The sequence below is a fragment of the Mastomys coucha genome, unplaced genomic scaffold (genome assembly GCF_008632895.1).
Source record: "Mastomys coucha isolate ucsf_1 unplaced genomic scaffold, UCSF_Mcou_1 pScaffold6, whole genome shotgun sequence".
NCBI lineage: Eukaryota > Metazoa > Chordata > Mammalia > Rodentia > Muridae > Mastomys > Mastomys coucha.
In genome coordinates this window covers 84,193,350-84,205,026 of record NW_022196912.1, presented here as the reverse complement: position 1 = coordinate 84,205,026, position 11,677 = coordinate 84,193,350, and the positions used below count along the sequence as shown (strand labels likewise).

At 37.8% G+C, this 11,677-nt stretch overlaps 1 protein-coding gene across 1 annotated transcript in view; it reads left to right on the top strand.

Annotated features, from left to right (window-relative positions):
* Positions 1–11,677, top strand: part of Nemf (nuclear export mediator factor) — a 53,891-nt gene that overhangs the window by 7,189 nt on the left and 35,025 nt on the right. The window contains exons 6-10 of the mRNA XM_031357722.1: positions 3,314–3,400; positions 6,846–6,919; positions 8,122–8,192; positions 8,271–8,346; positions 9,034–9,096. Of these exons, the coding sequence (XP_031213582.1) occupies positions 3,314–3,400; positions 6,846–6,919; positions 8,122–8,192; positions 8,271–8,346; positions 9,034–9,096 (371 nt within the window). The remainder of the gene's footprint in view (positions 1–3,313; positions 3,401–6,845; positions 6,920–8,121; positions 8,193–8,270; positions 8,347–9,033; positions 9,097–11,677) is intronic.

The window sequence follows — 11,677 nt, the reverse complement described above, 5'->3', positions numbered from 1 at the left end:
CCGCCTGCCTCTGCCTCCCAAGTGCTGGGATTAAAGGCGTGTGCCACCACTGCCCGGCTTTTTTTTTTAAGATTTATGTATTTATGTATATGAGTACATACTGTAGCTATACATATAGTTGTGGGCCTTCATCTGGTTGGCAGACCCTGCTCGCTCAGTCCCTGCTCGCTCCGGTCCAAAGATTTATTTATTATAAATAAGTACACTATAGCTGTCTTCAGAGGCACCAGAAGAGGGCGTCAGGTCTCATTACAGGTGGTTGTGAGCCACCATGTGGTTGCTAGGATTTGAACTCAGGACCTTCGGAAGAGCAGTCGGTGCTTTTACTCACTGAGCCATCTCACCAACCCCAGGGTTTTATTCTTAAAGAAGTTTTGCTTTGGGCTGGTGAGATGGCTCAGCCGGTAAAAGCACCAACTGCTCTTCCAAAGGTCATGAGTTCAAATCCCAGCAACCACATGGTGGCTCACAACCACCCATAATGAGATCTGATGCCCTCTTCTGGTGTGTCTGAAGACAGCTACAGTGTACTTATATAATAATAATAATAATAAATAAATTTAAAAAAAAAAAGAAGTTTTGCTTTTTTTTTTTTGTGGTGCTGGGGATTGAACCCAGGGCTTTGTGATGATAAGCAGGTATCTTTCACTAAGCCTCATTGTTCCAAAAGCTGAACATTTTTATGTTGGTTAGATTTTATTTAAAAGCAGTGCAGATGGGGCTGGAGGTATAGCTCAGTAGAGTGCCTGCTTAGTATTCACAAAGCCCCAGGTTTAACCCCACCATTATATAAAAGTAGGCCTGGTGACATACCTACTGTCCCATTACTCCAGGGAGGCAGGGGGATCAGAAGTTTAAGGTCTTCCCTTGGCTTCCTAGTAAGCTCAAGGCCAGCTTGGGATAGAGAAAACCTTTTCTCTCAAAATAAAAGCAGTGGCTGGAGAGATGGCTTGGGAATGAAGAGTGCTAACTGCGCATACAAAGGATCTAGTTCAGTTCTCAGCATCACATGGTGGCTCTCAGATATGCTGTGACTCCAGTTCTAGAGCATCTGACACTATCCATGGACTCTTCTATGCATATGATGCAAAATAAACTAATGGTCACGCATACTTAATGCACATACTTAATAGTCTTTTAAAAATGAAAGTGGTGTAGAATAGTAGGTACCTCAGTGTTGTAGACTTCAGAGCAGCTGCTTTTTTTTCTTCAAATAATTATTTTGTTTAATAAAAACACTTAGCTTAGTTGTTTGTATTTATTTTATTTTATTTTATTTTATTTTATTTTATTTTATTTTTTACAAAATTTGTCAGCTTCAAGACTGACAGCATCTGCCAGGTAGTAGTTTTTCTTTCCCCCTTCCTCTCCCTCTCCCTCCCCCTCCCCATATCCTCCTTCATCTCCCTCTCCCTCTCCCGTCAGCTTTGCTAAGTCCCTTCGTCTGTTTGATGGTGTTTTGATTTGTTTTGACTAAGGCATGGCTCAGCGAGTCTTGAACTTGTTATGTAGCCTAGGCAGCCTTCAAGCCTTGGTGGCCCTCTTGTTGCAGTTGACCTTGGCAGATTTCTATGGCTTTTGAAATCAGGCAGTTTAAATACTCTGAGCTCTGTCTTATTGCCTCCCGAAACCTTTGACTGTTCTTTTGCATTTCATTGTACAATTTAGGGTCGGGGTATGCTTTCTATAACAAAAGCCTGCCAGGGTCTTGATGTGGATTACATTGATTCTGTGGGGAGAATAGCAGTGTTAATTATACTGAGTATTCTCTAAACATAGATGGTCTCTCCATTTATTTAAATTATTTTTATTTTAAAATTTTATAGTTTTTATATATAAATTTTATTCTTAAATGCCCATTTTCTTTTTGTGTTGTTGTTAGGTCTTAAGCATTATTAGACATGGTAGGTCATGCTTTTAATACTGGCACTTTGGGAGGACAGGCAGGCAGGTCTCAGAGTTTAAGGCTAACCTGGTCTACATAGGAAGTTGCAGGGCAACCATCACTACATAGTAAAATCCTGTTTCCAAAAATAAAAAACAAAACAAAAATTACATTTTAATTTGTTTTGTAGGGAGTGGACACATTTTTCCCGTGGTATACAAGTGGATATTAATCAGAAGGTCACATAGCAGGAGTCAGTGTGGGTCCTCGGGATTGAACTCAGGTCATTAGGCTTGGCAGTGGCAACCTGTGCCTATTGAACCATCTCACTAGCCCATAGAAGTGTTTTCTTTATTTCATTTTTTTTTTATTAGTAAGAATACAATTGATTTATTTGAAAAAGATTTATTGGGGCTGGTGAGATGGTTCAGCCGTTAAGAGCACTGACTGCTCTTCCAAAGGTCCCGAGTTGAAATTCCAGCAACCGCATGGTGGCTCACAACCATCTGTAAGGAGATCTGATGCCCTCTTCTGGAGTGTCTGAAGACAGCTACAGTTTACTTACATATAATAAAGAAATTAATAAATCTTTAAAAAAATATTTATGTGTATATGTGAGCACCTGCATGTATATATGTATACCACGTGTGTGTCTGGTGTTCACAGAGGTCAAAAGAGGGAGTCAGGTTCCCTGGAACTGGGGTCGCAGTGCTTGTGAACTGCTGTGTGGTTGCTGAAATCAAACCAATGTCCTCTCTGAGATTAGCAAGTTCTCTTAATTACTGAACCATCTCTCCATTCCCCCAATTGATATTTCTATATTTTGATATTTATATGAACTTGATTTATATTTTTTTATCTTTTAGAGCTGATAAAGATATTAGTCTAGACGACTGTGTGTATTCTTTAAGAATTTTTAGCATATAGGGTCATACTTCCTTTGAGAATAAAGCTGCTTTTTCTGTTTCAATCTGAATGCTTTTGAATAATTCTTTTTTTTAACAATTCTTTTTATACAACTTTGTGCGTATGGGTGTTTTATCTACATTTGTTTGCTAAGATTTATTTATACATTTTATGTATATGGGTGCTTTGTCTACATACAAAAGAGGGAATCAGATCCCATTATAGATGGTTATGAACTACCATGTAGGGGTGGGGAATTGAACTCATGACCTCTACATTTCTAGTTAACCTTACGTATGTGTTGTTAAATTCCTGTAACATGTACCAATTTTCTGCTTATTGTGATTTCAAACTCCTCTCATTACTTCAGGTCTTAATTCTAATACCATTTGAAAAGAAGTCAAATTACTTTTAGTGGCTACTTGTATTAAGTAGATTGTTCATATTGAGTTATAAATTTACTGTGTTCTAAATGTGAAGTTTTAGAGGAAAATAATAACAATACTGTTTACTTTTATATAGCCTATGGGCCAGCTCTTATTGAGCACTGTCTTATAGAAAATGGATTCTCTGGCAATGTTAAAGTGGATGAAAAGCTTGAAAGCAAAGGTATGTCTGCACGGTCTATATTTTGTACATTTTAATTTGTTTTCCTTCTCCTTTGATCCTTTTTTTTTCTTTGTAGTTTTATGATGCTGGAAATTAATTAGACCTAAGGCCTTACAGGTGCTAAAAAATGTTCTACTGATAAGTACTTCATTTATTTTGTTTTGTTTTGATTTTTTTTGTTGTTGTTTTTTTTTGGAAATAGGTTTTCCCTACATTGTAGTCCAGTGTTATTGAGCTCCGAATTTTCCTGCCTCAACCTCCTGGAAGTTATAAATGTATACTAGCATGCCTAACTCTTCCTTCGCTTTCTTTTCTTCTTTTCTAAATGCATGAGTGTTTTGCTTCTTTATTCATCTGTCTGTTCAGTACATGCTTGCCTGATGCCCCGGGAGGCCAGGCATCACCTGGGACTGGAGTTACAATATGGTGGGCCTTTGCTGGCCGGCCACAATAACGACCAAACACGAGACGACTTCTCTCGACGGTTTACTCAGGAAACTTTCTTCTTGTGTTAACAGCTCTTTTAGGTTTCTAAGTGTTACACAGCTCTTTTAAGTAATACGCCTCTTCTTGGCATCACCGCCTCCTCCCGCCTCCCTCTTCCCGCTTCTGCAGAATGGGCGGTGGGCGGCTCCTGCTCTTGCTTTGGGAATGCCGTGGTGTGGAATGGTGTGGCATCGCCCTGACTGCCTGGAGAGCGCCCCTTATATACTTGTGCCCAAGCTCTTGTGGTTCTCCTGGATTGGTTCTCTGGCAATCACCTCATTAGCATACATCTGCTTGGGAGGGGCTTGGTAGCACGCACCTGCTCGGGTTTGGTGCATGATTGGTTAGCATACACCCACTCAGGAGACACCTAATTTGCATGAGCCCACTCGGGAGGGGCACCTGCATGAGCCCGCTCAGGAAGGGCGCATGCGCAGTGAAATCGTCTATCGCTGCAGCCACGTGTATTGTCCGAGTCGCTGCCTACATTACAACCCATGTGAACCACCATGTAGGTGCTGGGAACTAAATTTGTATCCTCTGAAAGAGCAGCCCATACTGCTGAGCCATCTCTCTAGCCTCTTGCACCTTGTTTCCTTTCTAGAAATAATTCTAGTTTTTAAAGTTAGAAGTGAATGGACTTATAAAACTTTGATCTGGGATTGGCAAGGTGCCATGTATCCTCTTTGTTATACCAGTGACATCAGATGGTGGTGGTATTTTTGTTATTATAAAATGATATTGTAAAACTCAGATTAAAATGTATCATGAGGCTATAGTAATAAAGTAGTAACTTTTTTTTTTTTTTTTTGGTTTTTCGAGACAGGGTTTCTCCGTGTAGCTCTGGCTGTCCTGGAACTCGCTCTGTAGACCAGGCTGGCCTCGAACTCAGAAATCCACCTGCCTCTGCCTCCCAAATGCTGGGATTAAAGGCGTGCGCCACCACCGCCCGGCTAAAGTAGTAACTTTTTAGAGAAGGAATAGACAAAAAAATAACAGAAATAAGTATATATGGAGATTAGAAAAATCAGGTTAATGAGTAAAAGTATCTCTTTGTAAGAAAGGTGGATAATTTAGTAATAGGCTGATCAAAACATAATCTTATGTACAAAAACCAGTTACACAAATGAAACAACTTATCTTATTTTCTTAAGCACTTACATTATTTCATAAATACTTTCCTGGTTGTTTTAATTTTTAAAAATTAATATGTGTGTGTGTGTGTACGTGCCTGCCTGATATGTGTTGGGGAAGCAGGACCTATGCATAGTATGTGTATGGAGTCTTCTTTTTTTTTTTCCACTTTTTAAAAAAAAGATTTATTTATTTATTTATTCATTCATTCATTCATCCATTCATTTATTTAATGTATATGAGTACACTGTAATTGTCTTCAGACACACCAGAAGAGGGCATCAGATCACATTGCAGATGGCTGTGAGCCACCATGTGGTTGCTGGGAATTGAACTCAGGACCTTTGGAAGAGCAGTCAGTGCTCTTAATTGCTGAGCCATCTCTTTAGCCCTATTTTCCACTTTTATGTTGTGTTCTGGAGATTGAATTCATGTGTAGCAAGCACTTTTACATATTGAGCCATCTCACTGGTCTGTTTTTTAAAAAATTTATTTATTATAGATAAGTATACTGTAGCTGTCTTCATACACATCAGACCTCATTATGGTTGGTTGTGAGCTGCCATGTTGTTGTGGGATTTGAACTCATGACCTCTGCAAGAGCAGTCAGTGCTCTTAACCACTGAGCCATCTCTCCAGCCCTTGTTTTTGTTATTACTATTACATCTTATGTAGTGTGTTTGTGTGTGTGTCCAAAGGACAAGTTGTAATAGTTTAGTGTTCTACTTCCTGGAGACCTGACAGCATTCCCAGTTTTATGGTTGGTTGGTTGGTTGGTTGTGTTTTTATTCTTTTTGTTTGAGATGGGGTCTTATTGTATAGCCCAAGCTGGTCTTGAACTCACGATTGTCCTGCCTTAGTCTCCTTAGTGCTGGGATTAACAAGCCTGGACTATCATATTCAGCTACCTTTCTATTGTTGATTTTTAATAAGTATATTGAACCAGGCATGGTGACACATGCCTTTATTATGGCACATGGGAGGCAGACGAAAGTTGTTCTCTGTGAATTCAAGGCCAGCCTTGTTTTACATAGTTCCAAGCCAGCCAAGATGGCATAGTGAGACCCTGCCTCAACAATAAATAAATAAATACTATATTATTATAATGTGTTTAATTGTTAATATATTAACAATACACAAATATATTAATATTCTAGTATGTTGATCATGTTATGTTAATTATATTGACTATAACATAATTGCATTACTTATTTTTATATTATATAAATATAATGAATTATAATATACTTTTAATTAATTATAATTATGTATTTTGAGAAGCAACCCAGAGCCTCTCAGACTTGGCCATTATGAGACAACTGCTCTGAGAAACACGCTAGTTACATGGGCCAGAGGGGGGAAATGTAGTAATTATAATTAACTTTATAATTAATTATAATTATAATATAAGAATATTAATATTTTGTTAATTATATTAATAATTATAATTTATTAGTATTTTGTTTTGTTTTGTTTTTCAAGACAGGATTTCTCTATGTAGGCCTGGCTGTCCTGGAACTCACTCTGTAGACCAGGCTGGCCTCGAACTCAGAAATCCACCTGCCTCTGCCTCCCAAATGCTGGAATTAAAGGCGTGCACCACCACTGCCTGGCTATAATTTATTAGTATTGTATCAGCATTAATATTATGATTTAAACATTACTATATTGATGTATTAATATGTTGATGTTGTTAACAAATAATGTAATATATTATGTATTAATGTACTATGTATTATGTATATAATATGATAAATAGTTGTTTAATGGTATTATTCAACTTAATTGGCATTCTTTTTCCCCTTGTTTTTATTTCTTCCATTAGATATTGAAAAGATACTGGTTTGTGTGCAGAGTGCAGAAGACTATTTGAAAAAAACATCCAACTTCAATGGGAAGGTAGCAGCACTGTGTAAATACTGTGTGTTGTTTTGCATGTATCTGTTTGGGAGTGAGGGGGAGTATGCTAGCATTTGAGAGGTTAGACACCCTGCAGTACTTGATTTACTTCTGTAGATCCTAGTGATCAAACGCAGGCTTGTCAGACTTATAATGACAAATACTTTCACTCATTGATCCATCTTACAGCTCTCATGTATTATTTTGGATTTTTAGAAATAAAATACTTAAAATTTAAGAGTTTTGTTTTATTTTCTTGTGTGAGGCTTGGATCCAAGGCCTTCTACATATGCATTCATACTGTACCGTTGGGCTGTACACCTAATTCTGGGGTAGTCTCTTGGATCTTGTATTGCTTCTTGTAAATTATTTTCTATTCTTTACTTTTTATAGGAAATACTGCATTGGGGCTCAATATAAAACTTGAGTGCACTAGGCCCTGGGTTTGATCCCTAGTACTGTCTAAATCAGGCGTTTGAGTGCTTATCTGTAATCTTAGCACTTGAGAGGTGGAGGGAGGCAGTAGGGTCAGAAGCCTTGGTCTCAAGAACAAGTTCAAAGCCAGCCAGGGGCATACACGACCCCACCTTTAAAAAAAAACAAGAAACAAGAGTTGAGGAATTTGTGTAAAAAAAAAGTGTGACTTTTTAATTATGTGCCTCTCTATGTGTTTATATGAGTATATGTATGTACAGTGTGTGGTTGCCCATGGAGGCCAAAAGAGGGTGTAGATCCCCTGCAACTGGAGTTACAGGTGGTTGTAAGCCTCCCATTGTGGGTACTGAGACCTGAACTTGGGTCCTCTGGAAGAGCAATAAGCAGTCTTAGCTGAACTGCCTCTCTAGTCAAGTTGTTTTTTCTTTGACTCAAGGTGTTGTGTGGGGCCCAGGATGGCCTCAGGACTCAACATTTTCCACAGCAGCCTCCCTAGTGCTGGGTTTATAGGCAAGACTGGACCTGAGGAGAACATTATGTCTTGAGTTGATTTTAGAGAAGCATTCTTTAATTTGCGGTCACTTGAAAAAAATGGGTGGATTATAATCACCTCATAGCTAAACAGTCATAACATTTACTTTGTACTCTAATATTTGTCTTCTGTATTCAAAATGTTTAGCTTGAAAAGATATCATTCAAATAGTCTTTTGTTAATTGTGAATATAGTTGAGTCTAATACTAGTTTTTTGCTTTTTTTGTTTTTGTAGGGCTATATAATTCAGAAAAGAGAGGTAAAACCAAGCCTGGATGCAAATAAACCAGCTGAAGACATACTCACGTAAGTATGTAGCCATGAGTCAGTTTGCTTTGTATGATAATTAATATTCTTAATTGTGATATTTTAAATGCTTTACAGGTATGAGGAATTTCATCCTTTCTTGTTTTCTCAACATTTACAATGTCCATATATAGAATTTGAATCATTTGACAAGGTGAGTTTTCTAGTTCTGTTTGTTTGTTTGTTTGTTTTTACTAGCAAGCATGACATAAGTTATAAGAATTGATTATGCTGTCTTGGGGTTGGGGATGTAGCCCAATGCATAAAGTCTTGGATTTAATCCTCAACACTGCAAAAGAAAAAAAAGGAAGGAAGGAAAGAAACTCAGAAAATATTCTTGCCTTGCAGTAACTATAAACCTGGGGATTGATTAAAAACTAACACACTCTGGGGCTGGCGAGATGGCTCAGCAGTTAAGAGCACTGACTGCTCTTCCGAAAGTCCTGAGTTCAAATCCCAGCAACCAAATGGTAGCTCACAACCACCCGTAATGAGATCTGACGCCCTTTTCTGGTGTGTCTGAAGACAGCTACAGTGTACTTATTTATAATAATAAGTAAATCTTTAAAAAAAAAATCAACACACTCATAGGTGCAACTATTAGAAACAATTACTGCCGTTTTTATTAAAAGATAAAACCAAATACTTGATCTTAGTTTTATTCTTGACATTGTTGGTTCTAGAATAGGTCACTGGAAAGGTGCTCAGGTAGTAAGGGCACTGTGGTATAAAACAGACTAATGCTGTATGTGTGCAAGGTAAAGTAAGAGACAGTGCTTTTTTTTTCCATACAGCCAATTGTTTGTTTCTCTCTCCTTTTTTTTTTTTCCCTTAAAATAAGGCTGTGGATGAATTTTATTCCAAGATAGAAGGTCAGAAAATTGACTTAAAAGCTTTACAACAGGTAAAGTATCATTTAAAACTTTTATATTAAACTAGTTAGTCAGAGTGGTTTGGAGGGTAGATATTGCTTTCATTTAAGAATCAGTTGTCATCCAGAAGTATGGGATGTTGTATGGGAGCTTTCAGATCAGATCCTCTGGAACTGGAGTTACAGATAGTTATAAACCATCATGTGGATGCCGAGAACTGAACTCTAGTTCCCTGAAAAAGCAGTAAGTGCTCTTAACCACTAGCATCTCTCCAACCCAATTGTTTTAGTTTTTCAAGACAGGGTTTCTCTGTGCAGCCCTGGCTGTCCTGGAACTCACTCTGTAGACCAGGCTGGCCTCCAACTCAGAAATTCACTTGCCTCTGCCTCCCTAGTGCTGGGATTAAAGGCTTGCATCATCATTGCCCGGCCAATTGTTTTGTTTTTAAGATGAGCTCATGGCAATTCTGGCTAGCCTGATACTAAATATTTAGACCAAGTTGGCCTCAAACTTAGAGATCTGGAATTGAAGGCATGTCACCATAACTAGCCTTTCTCTTTAGTTTATGATAAAAACTCAAGGGAGTCTCAGTGAGAAGTATGCCCTCATTCCATCCCCACCCTCACCCTATTATTCTAACTTCAGATCTTTTAAAGGAAATGAAATCTAATGGGAACATTAGCCTGTTATATACCTATATTAAACCATCCCAGAGCTTCTCAAACTTGGCCATTATGAGTTCTGAGAAACACATTAGTTACATGAGCCAGAGGAAAAATGTACTTTCTGTACTAATTTTCCTTATTATAAGCTTTATGCTGTTTTTGTTAAGCTGCTTTAAAAGTTGGTCCTTGTCTGCTCTGTTTTATCATACCCCAATGAGGATTTTACATTCACTATTTTTGGAGCACATTTGACCATGTGCTGTAGATCTGTTTTATAAACTGATCAAAGTCACTTTTGGAAGAGATTGGATTTTTCAAAAATACTAAACCAGGCAGTGGTGGCACACGCCTTTAATCCCAGCACTTGGGAGGCAGAGGCAGGCGGATTTCTGAGTTTGAGGCCAGCTTGGTCTACAGAGTGAGTTCCAAGACAGTCAGGGCTACAGAGAAACCCTGTCTCGAAAAACCAAAAAAAAAAAAAAAAAAAAAAAAAAAAATACTAGTCATGGGGCTTCAACCCTAGACAAAGAACTATTGGCAACTATGGAGTGCTGAAAATGGGAGAAATGGTCTTCCCGATGGAGGAGCTCCTAAGTTGGTTGTCCAATAAAGGTGGGCAGCCCTGAGGTCATATACATACTTGACATATTATGTGGACTGAGCAGGTTCTATTTTTATATTTGGGGGAGAGAGGGAGGGAGAGAGAGAGAGAAACGATGGTTAAAGGAAGGCTGTGAGTTTGAGAGAGCAAAGGGGATGTGTGTGAGGGGTTGGAGGGACGGGGAAAAATATCATTTTAAAAAAAAACAAACGTTATTACAAAAAAGTTAAGCATAACAAAAATATATGTATAAAATTTCAAGTTATATGAATGCTTCTACATTCTTCCCTTTGGCTTTAAAATAGTAGTTTCCGAGCATGTAATTAAATAAATTGCATGCTGTGATTGTCACATTATGGCAGCACTTTGGCTAGAAAATAGATGTTCAAGAATACTCATCATCATTATTGTCATCATCATTATTATTATTATTTTAAAAATTTTTTGAGATGGGGTTTTTCTATATAGCCTTGACTGTCCTGGAACTCAGAGGTCCTTTGGCCTGTACCTCTTAAGTGCTGAACACATGTATAGCTATATTCATTTTTTAATATGCATTAGAACAATATTCAAAGGGTTTTAGATATTTAATTAGGGCTGTACAGCTGGTTATGTATATACAGGTATTCCAAAATCTGAAACAACTTTATAATCTAAAATAGTTCTTGTTCTAAACACTTAGGATTAAGGATACTCAAAGTACACCAGTAACTTTTTGTGATAATCGTTGTGAATTCCTTAAATAGTTACCACTCTTACGAATTAAATCTTTTAGCTATTTCATCCAACACTTAAATAATAATTGATGATGCTATAAAACATTAAAAATCGTTCTCAAATCAGTAATTTTGAAATGTAAGTCCTATGTGGTGGTGTATGCCTGTAATCCACGCTGAAGAGAGGTAGAGGCAGGAGGATCAGGAATTGGGCTAGTGAGTTGAGGCCAGCCTGAGCTGCTGTATATGAGACCTTTTCCCAAACAACAAAGTCAACTCTGAAGTATAAATTATATCTGATACAATGCCATTCAGAAGGTCAAATAACCTCACTGAACCCTTGTATTATTATGTGAATGAAAGGTGTTCCAAAAAATCCTGGAATATAATGCTGAGAGAACAGAATGTCAATAAAACAATAATTTGTGCTTTTAAAAAGTTGTTTTTAGCCGGGCAGTGGTGGTGCATGCCTTTAATCCCAACACTTGGGAGGCTGAGTCAGGTGGATTTCTGAGTTCGAGGCCAGCCTGGTCTACAGAGTGAGTTCTAGGACAGCCAGGGCTATACAGAGAAACCCTGTCTCAAAAAACCCCAAAAAAAAAAAAAAAGTTGTTTTTAAATGTATTTATTT